Genomic DNA, 17,311 nt, shown 5'->3' on the forward strand with positions numbered 1-17,311 from the left:
AATTGTAGCATGGATTAACCTAGTAGTAACTGTGACTCTGTTAGATATAATGACATCTATAAGGATGCCTGGAAGTAGTTGCTTTCATGATCATTTTCCAAATCCACCTGGTTGGTGGCTGGGAGCTGCTGCCCACTGGAAAGTGGCTCCAAGTCCGTGATCTGGGTCCTCCCAGCTGCAGAGCAGAGCCTGGGGGATGGCCCTGCACAGAGCGAGGCCCTGCTCACCAGCTTTGCCTGCCACTGACCCGCCCTCTTTACCCTTACCCAGCTGCAGAAGGCTGCTGACCCCTGGGTCCTGAAGCACTCAGACCTGGAGAAGCAAGACACTGGCTGGAAGGAGGTGAGTGGGGGGGCAGGCCGCCCCTGTGCTCTTGGCTCCTGGCTACACTGGAAAGTCCCTCACTTGTGGGGGACGTGACAGGGAGAATGCTAACCTCGTCCCGCAGGTCACATCCTCGCACCTTGGGCTCCTCAACCCCAGGGTCTCTACCCCGTGGTTCCAGCCTGTGGTTTGGGACTTGTGAAGGATGCTCTGCCAGCGCCATCCTTCCATGCCTGGGAGAAAGGCTGGTGTCTCTCTGTGTATTCTTGTCCAGGCCCCTTGCCTTCTCTTGGTTCCAGTTGTGTCTTTCTGAAAAGCAGGGCCTATAAATATCTGTGATCCTGGGCAAGTCACTTTCCCTCTCTGGGCCCCAGTTGCCTCATTGGTAAAATGTGAATCACATTCTCTGCCTTAGCCTAGCCCTGGTTCAATTAGGACACATTGGCGAAGTTTGCTCCTAAGCCTCAGGTGCATTGTCCATATAGCATCACATTGAGTAACCAAACAGTGAACATGCAGGCCCTCTGCATCGTCTCATGTAATCCTCATGACAGCCTGGGGAAGTGGTGTGTTAGTCAGGAGATTTGGTGGCAAGCAACAAAAACCCATTCTGGGGAACTGAGGCAGGAGAGGATTTTATTAGCGGCTCAAGAGGGCTGGTGATGCAGGTTCAGAAAACTGGTGAGGGTCCTGGGGGGCCTGCTCCGGAACCAGGGTGAGACAAGCCCAGAGCAGGGACCTTCAGGTCACTGCTGTCACCGCCAATTGAACAGCAGCCACCACAGGTGCTTTGTTGCTGCCACCACATTCAGAATGAGTTCTAAAGGGACTCTTTCCTTGGGGCTCTCTCTTGGAGCTGCGATTGGCCAAGCCTGGATCACATACCTATGGAGAGGGGCTTAGAGGCACTGTAGCCAGAAACCGACCAATGGACATTCTAGATCGGTGCTGACGTCACTCCTGCTCTACAAGAGGAGACTCAGGCGTGAGAACTCCTGTCACCTTACCTCGCTGTGCTGGTGACCAGAACTAACCCTGTCTCTTTTCTTTGACAGACACGCAGTGAGAAGATCCACGACAAGGAGGCTGTTTCTGAAGCTGAGCTTGGGGGAACCGGCTTAAAGAGGTGCTGGCATCCTCTCCTCCCCGCCTCCTCAGCCCTGCAGCCCCGCCCCCTGCTCAGCTCTCCAGCCCCGCCCCTGCTCAGCCCTCCAGCCCCGCCCCCTGCTCAGCTCTCCAGCCCCGCCCCTGCTCAGCCCTCCAGCCTCGCCCCTGCTCCGCCCTGGAGGCCTGACCCGCCCCTCTGCCTGTCTTCTCTTTGGTGCCCACTGTGCCCACCGCTGCACCTCAGTCGAGTTGGAAGAACACTGGTATATGGTTTCTATAGAACTCAAGCCATCTAGGAGATGGGAAGCTTGGGGCGATGGGAATTCCAGCCTGCTGTTTGTTTGATTCTGGGCATGGAATACTGGGGCCCCTGCATATCCTACCTGGGAAAGAAACTGCTCAGCTCCTCTTGGGGTTCTTTCTTCCTGTCTCTGGAGTTAGGATACTTGAGCTGTGGCCAAGGAGACCCCCAGGGCTGTCAGGACCATGTCTCCACCGTTAGGAAACCCATGAAAGGAGAGGGCAACAGAACCCACAGGGGCCATGAGAGCAGCCAGAAGCTAGGCGGACCCCAGGGTAGGAGGGTGGGCTCTGGAGTCAGAGTGCGGGTTAGAATTACAGCTCTGCTGTTCCTAGCTCTGTGACCTTGGGCAATACTTCCCATCTCTGCCTAGTGGGATAACAGGAGCTGCCTCCTCGACTTATTAGAGGACTGAATGGTCTGACACTTTAGATGCACTTACACATGCCTTGCACTTGCAGTCAGCAGGCAATACATGTGCCAGGTCTATGTCGGAGATTAATGGTGGCTTAGTGTGAGTTTCCCCAAAAGCAAACCCTGAGACAAGAATGTGAGTGCAAATGGTTTATCTGGGAGGGTGTTTCAGGAAACACCAGCCAGTTGATAACCTGTTATCAACCAGGTTGTACATGGACAACCAGAGCTCAGTGTCGCTGAGGAACTCTCGGAGCCAGAGTGGAACATGCAACACAGAGTTCTCCCACCCAAGGAACAAGGAGGCTGGGTACCAAGCCACCAAATCCAGCTCATTGTTTGTTGAGGGCGGCATCTAGGCATAAACTCTCTGCTATTTCTAGCTTCCTCTGTGGAGGCCAGGTGTGCTCCTGCAGTCAGAAAAAAGCCCTCGGGTGGAGAATGGCGGGTGCTCAGAGCGTGCGGTGTTGGGCACGTAGGTGTGAGTGCAGAGGGGATGTGGGGCAGGGTACCGACAGCGTCTTCCACAAGAGGTGAGCAGGACAGCCGTGGCCCCAGCCCTTGTGCAGTGCACGGACCGGGAGGAAGTCCACAGTGCCCGCTGGGTGTATGTTAGCTTCCATTAACACCACTCGTCCTCCTCTGCTCTTCCTAGGACCAAATCTGTTTCCTCCATGTCTGAGTTTGAAAGTTTGCTTGACTGTTCCCCCTACCTTGCCAGCGAAGGGGCCCGGGGCAAGAAGCTGCCCAACAACCCTGCCTTTGCCTTTGTGGGCACCCAGCCAGTGGACCCAGAGAAGGATGCCCAGGAACAGCCAGGGCTCTCACCAAGGGACTGCAGCCGCCTGGGCGCCCTGGCCTGCCAGGACCCAGCAGGGAGGCAGATGCAGCGCAGCTACACAGCTCCCGACAAGACGGGCATCCGCGTCTACTACAGCCCCCCGGTGGCCCGGCGCCTGGGTGTGCCCGTGGTCCATGACAGGGAGGGCAAGATCATCATCGAGCCTGGCTTCCTCTTCACCACAGCCAAGCCCAAAGAGTCGGCTGAGGCTGACGGGCTGGCCGAGAGCTCCTACAGCCGGTGGCTCTGCAACTTCTCACGGCAGCGCCTGGACGGGGGCTCAGGAGGCAGCCCCTCGGCGTCCGGGCCTGGCTTCCCAGCGGCCCTGCACGACTTTGAGATGTCAGGCAACATGAGCGACGACATGAAGGAGATCACCAACTGCGTGCGCCAGGCCATGCGCTCGGGCTCGCTGGAGAGGAAAGTGAAGAGCACGTCCAGCCAGACAGTGGGCCTAGCCAGTGTGGGCACGCAGACCATCCGCACGGTCAGTGTGGGGCTGCAGACCGACCCGCCCCGCAGCAGCCTCCACAGCAAGAGCTGGTCACCCCGCAGCTCCTCGCTCGTGTCTGTGCGCAGCAAGCAGATCTCCTCCTCCCTGGACAAGGTGCACTCGCGCATCGAGCGGCCGTGCTGCTCGCCCAAGTATGGCTCGCCAAAGCTCCAGAGGCGGTCTGTGTCCAAGCTGGACAGCGCCAAGGACCGCAGCCTGTGGAACCTGCACCAGGGCAAGCAGAACGGCTCGGCCTGGGCCCGCTCCACCACCACGCGGGACAGCCCCGTACTGAGGAACATCAATGATGGGCTGTCCAGCCTCTTCAGTGTGGTGGAGCACTCGGGGAGCACCGAGTCTGTCTGGAAACTGGGCACGTCCGAGGCCCGGGCCAAGCCTGAGCCGCCCAAGTACGGCATTGTGCAGGAGTTCTTCCGCAACGTGTGTGGCCGGGCACCAAGCCCCACCTCGGCGACAGGGGAGGAGAGCACCAAGAAGCCAGAGCCCCTCTCCCTGGCCAGCTACCATCAGCCGGAGGGCATGGCCAGGATCCTGAACAAGAAGGCAGCCAAGTCAGGCAGCAGCGAGGAGGCCCGACTCTCCGTGCTGCCCCAGGTGGGGAAGGATGGTGTCCCCCGGGATGGAGACGGAGCCATGGTCCTTCCCAATGAGGTAGGTGGGTAGGGTCTGCCCTTTTTCTTGGGAGTTGAGGTTGGCTTATAAAGTACAAGCTCCTTTGGTTTTGAAACTTAGGAAATATAATTGTGTGCTTCAAAAAGTTCTGCACTAGTCTGGGATGGGGGTTGGGAGGCCCCAGAACTGGAACGACAGACCTGATGGACAAATGGTCTGAATACCAAGAGACTAGTGGGCATGGCTTAACTAGCTGCTTTGCCACCGCACAGCAGAGATTGCCAGCATCCCCACCAATGAAAGGGTGTGCTCACTTCTCTCCTGCCACCCAATGGTGTGCTGGAGCAGGCTCATTTGGTCCGTGAGAGTCAGTCGTGTGCATCTCTGTGTTCAGTGACATCACCCTGGTACCTTGAGATTGGCCACAGTGGGAGGATTTACACCCTGAAAACTGGCAAATGCTACAAATCAGGGCTTCTCCCCTCACTCCTGGAAAACTAGTTATTAAACATTTACCAGCACACCCCTGCCCCCACCCCACCATGGCTCCATTCTAAATGCTCTCATTTTCTCTGAGGATCTTTTGCTGCACACCCCACTCCCGATATCAGTGTCAGATTTAGTTGGGGATTATTTGCATGTTAGTAAAAGAATGCATGTAAGTTAGCTTCGCAGAAAGGGAAACGGCATTAGTATCTTATAGAACCCAAGGGTAGGGACGCAAAGGCCTCAGCAGTTTCTTCTGTCTCTCTCCTCTCTCGCGAGCTTCATTTTCTCTTATGTCCTCTTCCTTCCTCTCTCTCTCTCTCTCTGTTGCATTTGCATATGGTTCAGGTGGGCTGAACCAGCTCTAGTTTTATAACATCTTCCAGTTCAAACACCTAAGAGAGACTGACTCAAATCCCTCAGTCCCAATTCCATATTTCTGGAAGAAAGAAACTCTGACTAGTCCAGCTCGAGTCCCCTGTACCCCCTTGGTCCAATCAGCTATGGCCAGGAGTGGTATCCTGTGGTCTGTGGTGCACTCAGTGAGGGCTGTAGGTGGGCATAGAGAGGTGGCAGGGCATACAATTGACCCAATTGTATGCATTGTATGTGTAGTGGTTTCTAGTTTTTCCCTATTATAAATAATGCTACTGTGAACATCTTGGTGCAAAAACATTTTTCCACATTTCAGATCATTTCCTTAGGTTTGAGTTGCAGAAATGGGATTATAAGATAAAAGAATATAAATTTTTAAAGGTATTTGGTAAATGTTGCCAAATTGTTTTTCAAAAGAGTTTGTCCAATTTCTACAGCCCCTAGTAGTGTGTGACTGTAGCTCATTGAATTCTCACAAACTGAACACACCCATCGTATTAGGGTTCTCAAGAGAAACAGAACCAATAGGAATCAATATATATATATGGAATTGGCTTACGCCAATATTATAAGGAATTGGCTTATGTGATCATGGACGCCGACAAGTCCCAGGATCTTCAGGGTAGGTTAGCAAGCTGGAGGTCCAGGAGAGCCAATGGTTTAGTTCTAGTCTAAGTTCAAAAGCCTGAGAAGCAGAAGAGCCAGTGGTGTATTTCCAGTCCAAAGGCTGGCGGGCTTGAGACCCAGGAAGAACTGATGTTTCAATTTGAGTCTGAAGGCAGGAAAAAAGCCGATGTCCCAGCTTGAAGGCCATCAGGCAGGAAGAATTCTTTGTCTCAGGGAGAGTTAGCCTTTGTGTTCTAGTGAGGCCTTCAACTGATTGGATGAGGCCCACCCACATTAGGGAGGGCAATCTGCTTTACTCAGTCTACCAATTTAAATATTAATCTCATCCAGAAGCATCCACACAGAAACACTGAGGATAATGTTTGACCAAATATATGGCACCCTGTGGCCCAGTCAAGTTGACACATAAAATTAATCATTACACCCATATAACCACACCTACATCAAAAAACAAAGGTACAAAGCTGGCTGTATTTTGAATGTTGATTTTAAAGCTGATCCAGATATTTTTCAGTATTTAAAATGTGCATGCTCCCCACTAACCAGTAGTCCTCCTAGGAATGTAGCCTATGGAAATATTGACTGAGGTGGGAAAACGTACTTGTGTAAAGAAATGTATTGCATTATTAATAAAAATTGCTAACATTTATTGAGTACTTAATAGGTACTATGCCAAATGCTTTACATACCATATCTGATTTTACCCTCACAACAACTTTGAGAAAGGTATCATGTCCCTCATCTTAGAGAGAAGGAAATCAAGGCTCAGGGAGGTTAAGTAACTTATCCAAGGTCACACAGCTGGTAAGTGGCAGAGCTGGGATTTGAACCAAGCATTTTAGTTCTTCAGCAGCACTTTTAACCGTTATCCCTGTGTGTTGGTAATAGTAAAAAATTAGAAACTATCTAAATGCACATCAAAAATGAATTGGATAAATAAATTAAGGTATTTCCATTTAGTGGAATAGTATACAGCTATTAAAAAGAAAGAGATGTAGACACACTTAGTGACAGAAAAGTGTTCATTTTTTGCAATTGCAATATAGGCTATAGGGGATGAAGTCATTCTGGTAAATGTATATGTGCACAGTGTGTTGAGAATTTATCTTTGATGTGTAAGCACATGTATAACATCCACTTTCTTCTCTGTATATTCCAGAATTTAATACATTCTGGAGTGTTATTTGTAAACATTCATTACTGCTCTAATGGGAGAAAAACAGTTTTAAAAAATTGGTCCAGAGAGGGGCTATAGCCCCTGGGAACTGGTCCCTGGGCCCAGCTGAGTCCAAATTCCTTGCTTGGCTGTCCACCCACCCCCTGGGTGGTCAGTGCCTCCTGGCTCCTCCTCACTTCCTCCCTCCCTCCTCCTAGGATGCCGTTTGTGACTGTAGCACCCAGTCTCTCACCTCCTGTTTTGCCCGGCCATCCCGCTCTGCCATCCGCCACTCTCCTTCCAAGTGCAGGCTGCACCTTTCAGAGTCCGGCTGGGGTGGGGAGGAGAGGGCAGCCCCCCCCAGCGAGTGACAGAGCAGCCGAGCTCCCCGCCTTGACCAGCCCAGTCCCTGGATAGCTGAAAGGAACCAGCGGAGAGGAGAGGAGACAAGGCGAGGAGCCCGTGCCCTCAGCATCATCTAGCCCTGGGGGACAGCAGCTGCACCACTGCCAGAGAACAGCCTTCCCATCCAGGTAAAGCGGGGTCTCCTGCTGACCGCTGGGTGGTGCTCTCCGACTTCCCAGGGGAAGGCAGTGAGTGGGAGAAAGACCAAAACTGGGCTTCGGAAGCATCTACAGAGAGATCCGTTGGGACCCAATCCCTGGGTCCTGAGGGAGAGCCTTGCCTGCTTCTATACACAGCCACTTCTCAGAAGAGCCGAGGAAAGGATACACTTCTGGCCGTGCCCTCAGGGAAGGGGCTCACAGAGATGTTCCTGGCCAGCCACATCCCCTTCATGGGCAGGAAACACCGACGAGAACAGGCTTTGCTCTGGGCTCAGTTTAGGGTTCCTGGTGGAGCTGGGCCGGGCACCGTGCCCATCCCTTCCTCCCCTCCACCGCCTCCTCCGCTCAGCCCCTGCTCAGGATTGCTGTGACTCCAGGGGGTATGATAGGGCCGAAGCAAGGGCCAGGTATCTGCTTGGAATCCTGGAGCCCCGGAGCTCCCTGCCCAGAGCTTGGATGCAGTGAGGACTGGAAGACGAAGTAGGAATGTGTGGGCTTCGGGCTGGGGGCCCTGGAACTGCCTCCCTTGCCAAGGTGATCGGGGGACCCCAACCTTCCCACAAGACTCCTTGAGGACAGAAACAGGTAGAGTCAGTCTTAAGAGCTGGTACACAGATAATGCCTAAATGCCCACGGCCTTGATTGCTGGGGCCTCTTGCCCCAGCATCCTGGAAGGGCGCCACTGTGTTTACATCCTGCAGCTGGTGCAGGGCAAAGATATTCCCAGTAAGAGACTCCCAGTTGGCTAGGCCAGGCCAAGGAGCACTCCAGGAGGCCCGTGCCCCAGGACACGGTGGTAGACTGGGGCCTGGAAACACATTTCTTGCCTAGGTTGTTTATTTGAATTTTTCTTACTATAAATATTTAAGGTGGTTTTACTTTATTTTAATAATTTAATTTACCCCAAAGTCCCTAAGGTAATTTATTGGAGGTTGAGACATGTATTCTTGCCAGTGGGACAATGCGAGGCTTCTAACACGATGGACAGGCATGGGGTCCCCATGTGGACGAGGCAGCTTAGCAGCCGAGCTCTGGTCTTCTGGTCAGGTGTGGAGGGCCCCCCAGCAGAGCTGGAGCCCTGTGGCATGCTCCCCCAACACCGCTGACCACTGGCCTCAGAGTGCTGCTTTTCACTCAGCACCTGGTACCTGCCCGGCTCCGACAGTCAGTTTGTAAGCGCTCACCGACACGGCGGAGGGCTGGACCGACGTCACCACTTCCCAGACGTTCTCCACTTCCCTTCTCATTTTCCTCCCTCCCTCTGACACCTTTTTTGATGAGTCAAACATGGATTACCCGGGCTCTGTTGAGAGCATGGAGAGCCCTTCAAGTTCCCCAAGTGAGAACCCACAGGAAAACAGGACTGAACTTTGAGAATGTTGTTTATTGCAGCTTTGCACATGGACCTGAGAGTGTCTGTCAGCCTGCCCCAGTTCTCACCAGCCTGCCAGCCCTTTCACCAGCCTCTCTTCTTAGCCTTACGGCGTCTCACGGCTCATCTCCCAGCCCCAACTCCACTGCCCACCCTTTCCCACGTCCTGTGTCAGCTCCCTGAGCCATCACACGGATTGCGACGGGGCTCACTGCGCTGTGGCGAGGAGGCCTCATCTGGCCTCCCCCTTGGTGCCAGTGAACCCATTTTGGTTGCACACATGCCTGCACACATGCACATATGTGGCCCTCCTGTCACTGGCTGGGGGCCCAGAGTGGAAATACCAGCATGAAGCAGATTGACAGGAATTCCCCATCAGGAAGACCAAAAGCCAGCAGCTTTGCTAGTTTGCCCCCAGGACTCAGGAGACACCTCTGCACTCCCCCCTGCCAGCTCCCTGTCCTGCCCTTTCAGGGTCACCTGGACCAGCTACCCAAAGTCCTTCATCTCCATTCCCTAGTGGCAGACCATCAGGTCACGTCAGTCCGACCAGCCACTTGTTCATGCCATAGTGACCTGTGTGGGCAGAGCAGGCAGGCCCATGGGGCCTCTGAGATGCCACTGCTCCCCACCAAGAGGTCAGGGCCCCTCCGAGGTTATGTCCAGGTGAGGGGATTCAGACCAGGCCACAAGCCACCAGAGGCCTTCTGCCACTTCCCCGAGCTGCAGAGGGCCAGAAAGCCTGTGCTCTCAGCCTTGGGGAGAAATCTTCGTGAGACCTGAACCCTACGGCCTCCCACCGCGCTCAGCCTTACCATCGTCCTCGTTCAAGACTGTCCTTGCCATCTTCATTGTCCCAGCGCCTGGCCACCTGGCCCCAGCCGGTGTCAGAGGCTCCAGATCTTGGTTTTCAATAAAGTCCCAGTTTCTACTTCCTGCATGTCACTGTGCAAGGTCACTCATCACTGTTCCTACAGAAGCCTCTGGACACGGGGCTTGATGGGGTTGAAAATGTTACATGTAAATATTGGTTTGGTTTGATTTTTAGCTTTTTAATTAGTAACTGGTTGTATTTTCTTTTTTGGGGCGGGGGGGTTGGTTTGTAAAAACTCTCTACTCTTTTGGAATGTAATTTCTAAGTTTGTTTGTTTCTTCAAATGCCTTTTATGTCTTGGTAACATTCCCAAAGCAGAAAACTGCCTGACTCACAGTGGGGATTGCCCTGGAGCACTGGGTCCCAGGAAGGAACACTGCCCTTCTTCCCTTTCTTCCCCTGCCTACTATCTCTCCGCCCTTTTACTCCTAGCACCTTCCTCCTCCTCCTTTACCCTTCTCCTTTTTCCCCATCTCCACTCTCTTCAACCAAAGTCCCAAGGAACCCTGGGGTCCTAATCCCCTACCGACTGCTAGACTTGGGTCCATGGTGTTGGCACCAGTTGGTTGGGGGAAATGGGGACCAGCTGACACAGTTGACCCTAAACTAGGCGACCTCATGTTTCTAGTATCAGACCTCTTCCCAGAGCCAAATTAGACCCTCCTGGGGGCAATGATGTCTATATTTGAAATGAAATTCAGACCACTTTGGCACATCAGTGGCTCCTAGACCCTGCATGCACAAGGCATCAGAACCCAATTCCCTGTCTCCCTGGTGGTCCTTTCCTCACAGTTCTTTTGCCACCAATGGCTGACCAATTTAAAAACACCTCCAAGAAGTCTTGCTTTCTATGAACTCAGAATGGGCCCCACCCCTTGGTCACCCCAAGGATGCTCTTCCACCAGCTGCTCTCCTGGGTGACAAAGTTGAGGGCCCAAAGGCGTGACCCTCTTATACCCTGATCACCAACATGGCTCCATCATGCCTGCCCCCATGTACCCTTCGTGGTTTCATCACTGAGCCTGTTCTCTTGCCCACCCAACTTCCAGGCCCTTCCTCCCTCTCCCCTCTCATCTAGGATGTCCCCCCAGCCTCACCAGCCTTCTACCCTCACCAGCACTGCCAAGTTCCCACTATGTTTTCATTAATAATAATCCTCTGCATGCCCTGCCTAGAACACTTTACTCTTTAGAAATTGCTTCCCCATCCCACATCCCCTTCAGACCTCTAAGGGACAACTCTGGAAGGCAACCTTGGCAGGACAGGGGTTAGTGCTCCTGTTTTGCAGATGAGGAAGCTGAGGTGCAGGTCTCATCCCAGAGTCACCTAACGGACGTCATCAAGTTTAGACTAGAACCTGGGTCCACAGGATGCTCCAGCCCCACTCTGTCCTGCTTGCTCTATAAACCCACTGTGCCACTGTGTGAGTACCAGACATCCAGAGTATGCCACTGCCCGACCTAGACATAAAACCAGTCCACTCTTGAATCACTGGACCTGTGTGTCCCAGAGGTGGTCTGGGGACCCCCTGCATCAGAATCCTCAGAGGACGTGTGCAAAATGCAGCTTCCTGGGCCCCACCTCAGCCTCCTGGGCCAGGAATCTGCATATCTAACAAACTCCCAGGGAGATCCTGAGCACCAGTGGCCACACCATTTATGTTCACAGCTCTGACCACTAGGCCCTCTTTCTTTTAACCAATAACCACAATGCTATGTCTTAAAAAGAGCACTCAGCTGGGAATTAGGGGGCCTGGTCCTCAACCTAGCTCTGATTTGGTTTAATTACTCTTGAGAATTTTCAAAAAGCATCAGAGGCAATTTAGAATCTTAGTCATAAGGCTCAATAAGACAACAGAAAAAAGAAAGTCAAAGGGCAGGATGAAGTATCACTCCCTACATCTATCTGATGTTAATTCCCCAAATTCTGCAATTAAATCTTACTCTTGAGTTTCCTGGCAGCCATGGTAAAAAGAGAAACACATCAAGTTTCATAACTTGCATCATCCAGTCATGGGAAGCAAGCATATTTTCCCCAGGAGACAAACTCCTCTGCTAATTTATAGCATGTGTCATTTCTTCAAAGGCCACTAAGCCAGTTGCACTGTGAACCTCAGGTGAACCTAAAATGCAAGGATGTTTTCCAGGTCACTGTTTAAAAAAATAGGGACTGGCCTGGTGGTATAGTGGTTAAGTTTGCAAGCTCCACTTTGGCAGCCCAGGGTTCGCAGGTTCGAATCCTGGCACGGACCAACACACCGCTCATCAAGCCATGCTGTGGCAGCATCCCACATACAAAATGGAGGAAGATGGGCACAGATGTTAGCTCAGAGCCAATCTTCCTCAGCAAAAAGAGGAAGATTGGCAATAGATGTTAGCTCAGGGCCAATCTTCCTCACCAAAAAAACAAACAAACAAACAAAAAACAACAATAATAAACTGCCACCAACTTGAATGACCATGGCCCCGGATCATGTGGCTAGTGTATGCCTCAGTTTCTCCAGCTATAAGGTGGGAGAATGTCCTTCTACTTCATGCGGCTGTGGTGAGGACCAAATACAATACTGTACCCGTGAGTCTACTTGGAAAAGCATGAGGTTCTACACAAATGTAAAGTGGTCTGACCGCACTCATTGGCCCCAGGCCAGCCCCCCAGCACCCTGGCCCTGGGGGTGACATTCCTCACCCCCCTCACTAGTCTTAGTCAATAGAAAGGGAACCACAAAATAATCTGGACCAACTCTCTCACTTTTTTTTAATTGTGGCAAAATATACATAACATAAAACTTACAATTTTAGCCATTTGTAAGTGCTTTGAGTACATTCACAATGTTGTGCAACCATCACCACTATCCATTTCCAGAACTTTTCATCTTCCCAAACTGAAATTCTGTACCTACTAAACAATAACTCCCCAATCCCCCTCTCCCAGCCCCTGGTAACCTCTATTCTACTTTCTGTTTCTATGAATTTGCCTACTCTAGGTACTTCATATAAGTGGAATCATACAATATTTGTCCTTTTGTGTTGAACCCCCTCACTTTTTCAGATGAGGAATCAGGCCCAGAGAAGGGAGTGGCTCACCCAAGGTCACACAGCAAACTAGAGGCAGTCAGGACCAGAACCCAGGTTTCCTGACTCCCAGCAGGTTCTGCATCCCCCATGGTGAATGAGACACCACTCTGCCATTCTGTGACCTTGGTTGAACCCCTGCCTCTCTCTGGGCTCAATCTGTTTGCTCCCCACCTCCCACCCATCCTCTCTTTTATCATCTTCCTCCAAAGCTTCCCCTCCTCCTGCCTCCTCTTCTCACCAGCAGGCCGAGTGGCCAGGTTTTCCTCTTCTGGGCCCCGGGGCTTATTTGTAGCACCCACCCCTCAGCCCTCTCAGAGCCCCCTCCCCAGCTCTGCTCCCCTCCCATGGATTTCCCTGTCCCCTCAGGCTCACATTCCTGTCCTCCCATGTCTGTGGTCTCTCAACTCCTGATGTTTGCTTTTTGGATCTGGTTGTATTTCCTAAGTTCTGTTTTATTTATTTTGTGTTTTCTCACACCAAAGGGGGCACCTTTCCCCAGGGCCTCAGGCGGCATCAGCCATGCCAGCCCTTCTCTCTGGGCTCTGCCGCAGCAACCCTCCAGCCCAGAAAGACATCCCCCAGTCCCACCCCGGAGCCACACTGTCTTCTCTGTCCACAGCCTCCCGGCAGGACCCCAGCACTTTCCACTGGGAGTGTGTGTGTTGGGGGAGCTTGGAGCCCCCTTTTGACCTCCTCTACCCTGCCCAGTCCTGCATGGCCTTGTTTGGAAAGCAGATGCAGCCTGGCTTCGGTTCTTTTCTCCCACTCCTTGGTCTTCCATCCATCTGTCTGTCCATCTGACATCCTACCATCCTCTCCGCTCTCTTCTGGGCCTCACTACCTCGGGAACAGCTTACCTTGGGTGTACCCCTCACCCCTCCCAACAGTGTTTGCAGTTTGCAAAGTCCACAGACCCAAGAACCAAACGAGACTGGGGACATGATACTGGGCCTTAGTCACCTGCCCAGGGCTCCCCTCCACTCCTGCCTCAGCCTCCTTGGACCCTCCCTTGTCAATCCCATCGGCCCTGCTCCTCTCCCTTCCTGCACTTCACCAGCCCTCTGGACCCCAGGCCCCAAGGAAAGGAGCTTTGGTTTCCTCTAAGCGTCCTCAAAGGCCAAGGCAGTTGGGGCCTGGTCACCTTGTCACACTCCATTCTGACACCACTCAAACTGCTCCCATGAAGAGGAACCTCAGCCGGCAGTCTGGAGACCTGGCCCAGGTCTGGGCAGATCTCTTAACTTCTGTGAGTTTGGCTGGTTGTATGATTTTATGATGAGCACCAGGATAATCCCTAGGGCCCCAGAGCACCCATTGTCTTTTGGGGCCCTGCCTCACCATCCTCTGTCCACTGGGCCCTGGTATCTTGGCTCCTCTCTCAGCTCTGCCACTGATCTCTGTGCCTTAGTTTACTTCTCTGCACATGGGGGCTCACCACAAGACTATTCTCAGCAGCTTCTCAGACATTTTGGTGTCTCTAAGGCTGGGCCTTGCGGGCTGTTGCCCAGCTCCCTGGCACTGCCTTGGGGCACCAAGCTGCTGAGGATGAAATGTCTGGAGGTCCTCAGAGCAGCAGGAGCATCACCTGGGAACCTGATAGAAATGCAGAGTATCAGCCCCATCCAAGACCTACAGAATTAGAACTTCTGGAGCCAGCTGGGGTTTAACAAGCCCACCAGGTGATTCTGATATACACAGGAGTTTGCCAACTGCTGATCTAGACTAACAACTAGTGTGGCCTGGGGAGGGACTGAAGCTGGCCCAGACCAGGAACAGGTGGGAAACGGCAACCTCATCTGGACTCCGGGGAGATTGGGAACTCTCCCGCCCCCTAAAAACAAAACAAAACAAAGCTATGTTCTCCTCATCCTGGAAGCTGGAGGGCAGGGAGAAGGCATACATTTTTCCTTTCCCTGCCCCTGGCTTGGTTCCAGCTCTGCTCACCTCTCCCACTTGTCTGGGTTTTACAAAAGGCTGTGTAGGGTTGTGCCCGCCAGGCAGAGGGTGGGAGTCCAGGGCGCAGGAGACAAAAGACCCTGACCATTTATCCCTTGAGAACCTCACACAGGCTCATGGCTTCTCTTCAAATGGAAAGAAACCTAACTCCTCCTCAAGGAAAGAATCCTGAATCCCCAGCTCCGCGCCAATGCCCCCCACCCCCTTCCAGGAAGACCTTGTAGACAGTGCCAAAAAACAGCTCCAACCCCCAGCAGCTGGGGAAGAGAGCCAGAAGCTGTCCCTCGTCCTCATCCTGGTCCCCCTCCCCACCCCCTGCCAATACTGTGAAGCCCCCTTCCTGCCCGGCCTGATTTCCTGATGTAGGTCCTGCAGTCATGGGCCCTAGGGGACCCCCAGGGAAAGGCCTTCGGGAGGGAAGGGACCAAGGGCATCCTTGGGCCAAGCTGTCCGCCTCTCCTGTCCGCTGTTCTCTCCTCCCCACTCCTGTCTTCAAAAGGCTCCTTCCCAGGACGGATTGGGTGCTAGGACAACTGTGGTCCAATCCGCCAGCTCTCCCTGCCCCCGTGTCTTATTTCAGACATGAGAATAACTGTACAGTGTAAACTTACAAAGGGTTTTTAATGGTTGTAGATTGGAAATAAAGTATGTCATATGAACAGTTTCCATGGACTTGGCCTCCTCTCTGATTTCTCTTGTGGGGTGGGTGGGACCCCCACAGATTTGAAACCTGACTCTAGCCCACCCCCAGTTGCCTGGGAAGGAGGGAGCCCTGGGAATGCCACAACCAGCTGGCTGGTTTGGGGTCACTTGAGAGGAGCCACCAGGTGTTCCTGACTGCTGACACCCCAGAGTCTCCCATGAAGTGTGATATGACCACCGGGAAACAAATGCAGAGTACTCAAAAATGGAATTGAACCTTTCTACAAAAGACTTTAAAAATTTTATCATGGAAAAAAAGGACACTTTTAACATAGGTTATCTATAACAGTATAATCAACTATCTCAGGGCCGGCCCCATGGCTTAGAGGTTAAGTGCTCGCGCTCCGCTGCTGGTGGCCTGGGTTCGGATCCCGGGCGCGCACCGACGCACTGCTTCTCCCGCCATGCTGAGGCTGAGTCCCACATACAGCAACTAGAAGGATGTGCAGCTATGACATACAACTATCTACTGGGGCTTTGAGGGAAAAATAAATAAATAAAATTAAAAAAAAATTAACTATCTCAAAACATTTATTATACCACAGAAACGGTGGGTCAGGAATTTGGGAGCTGGGTAGTTCTGACTCACGGTCTCATGAGGTTGCCGTTAAGTGTCAGTCAGGCTGCAATCATGCGAAGGCTTGACTGGGGCTGGAAGATCCATTTGCAGGGTGACTCACTCATATGCCTGGCAAGTCAGTGTTGGCAGGAGTCCAACCCACATGGACCACTCCATAAGGCTGCTTGAGTATCCTCACAACATGGCAGCTGGCTTCCCCCAGAGCAAATGATCAATGAGAAAGCGGGATAGAAGTCACAATGTCTTTTATGACTAAGGCTTGAAAATCACACACTATCATTTCTGCAATATCTTATTGGTTATACTGATCACCTCTATTCATTGTGGGAGAAGACTACACAAGGTATGAATACCAGGAAGCAGGGGTCATTGGGAGCCATCTTGGAAGCTGTCTACCACGTGAAAATTTTACAGGTCTCCTCTTTTTTGAGGGCCTAACAACAGCCAGGCCTATGCCAGGCATTGAGGATACAATAGATGGGCCTGGAAGACAGGAAAGCAAATGTCAATGGCAGAGGGGAGCCCAGGGTGCTCAGGGAGCCAAGAGGAATCTGGAAAGGCTTCACAGAGGAAGGGGCAACTGAACTGGCACCTAGGGTTGAGACGTTGACAAGATAAGGGGATGGTGGTGTGTTGTAGGCGGGAGACTGAGGGGCAATGGTTCCGGGGAGAGGTAACAGCATGTATGAAAGCCTAGTAGAAAGAGCAGAACTGGGGAACTGAAAGACGTTTGATGTCACTGGAGCAGGGAGTGATGAAAGAAGAGGCTGGGTCAGATCACACAATGCCTTACGAGAGAAGGAATATCCTCATCCTGTGAACAGTAGGCAGCCGTGGAAGAATTGAAAGCAGGGAAAGGACACAGGAAGTATTGGGTCTGGATTCCACGAAGCAATATTCTCATTGTGCCCCAGGATGGCCAGCCCTGGTTGGGAACACTGTGTTCTGTTCTTGGGACATTGACAAGTGAGGAGTTGAAGGCGGGGCGGGGCGGGGGGGGGCGGGGAAATAGGGCATAGAAGGAACTGGGTGCTGCTGAGCCCCAGAAAGTGATATCCAGAGACCCAAGAGCAAATCTCTGCTTTCAGATGGCTGTTGGAGCCAGCAGGCTGGAACCACAGGGTGGAAATTTCAGGAAGGCAGATTTCTGCCTACCACCAGAAAACTTTTCCAAGGACCACAGCTGCTACGGAAGGATGACCACAGTCACATTCCAGCTGTTGCTCCTCAACCCCTCTTTCAGAGTTTGTGGGCTGCTCATAATTCAACATTTGCAGGTTTCCAATCCTGGAAGGACCATACATGCAAGGGGACATTTTGATGGCATCATGCTGGGTGCTGAGGAAGCAGCCTGCTCTCTGGGAGCTCCCAGGCCAGCAAGGGATAGTGGAAAAGGCACAGGTTGGGCATCTGGTTTTCAGCCTGAGGCC

The 17,311-nt window shown here is 52.4% G+C and overlaps 1 protein-coding gene across 3 annotated transcripts in view; it reads left to right on the top strand.

The window, feature by feature from the left end:
• MTCL2 (microtubule crosslinking factor 2) overlaps window positions 1-15,271 on the top strand; it is a 72,838-nt gene extending 57,567 nt beyond the window's left edge. For all 3 annotated transcript variants that reach the window (XM_087445312.1, XM_087445313.1, XM_004430430.3), the window contains exons 12-15: window positions 271-342; window positions 1,380-1,450; window positions 2,802-4,152; window positions 6,976-15,271. In XM_087445312.1, coding sequence (XP_087301438.1) covers window positions 271-342; window positions 1,380-1,450; window positions 2,802-4,152; window positions 6,976-7,128 — 1,647 coding nt within the window. In that variant the 3' untranslated portion in view covers window positions 7,129-15,271. The remainder of the gene's footprint in view (window positions 1-270; window positions 343-1,379; window positions 1,451-2,801; window positions 4,153-6,975) is intronic.
• The last annotated feature ends 2,040 nt before the right edge of the window (window positions 15,272-17,311 follow it).

Source organism: Ceratotherium simum, chromosome 21 (genome assembly GCF_057802395.1).
Source record: "Ceratotherium simum simum isolate JZ-2026a chromosome 21, ASM5780239v1, whole genome shotgun sequence".
NCBI lineage: Eukaryota > Metazoa > Chordata > Mammalia > Perissodactyla > Rhinocerotidae > Ceratotherium > Ceratotherium simum.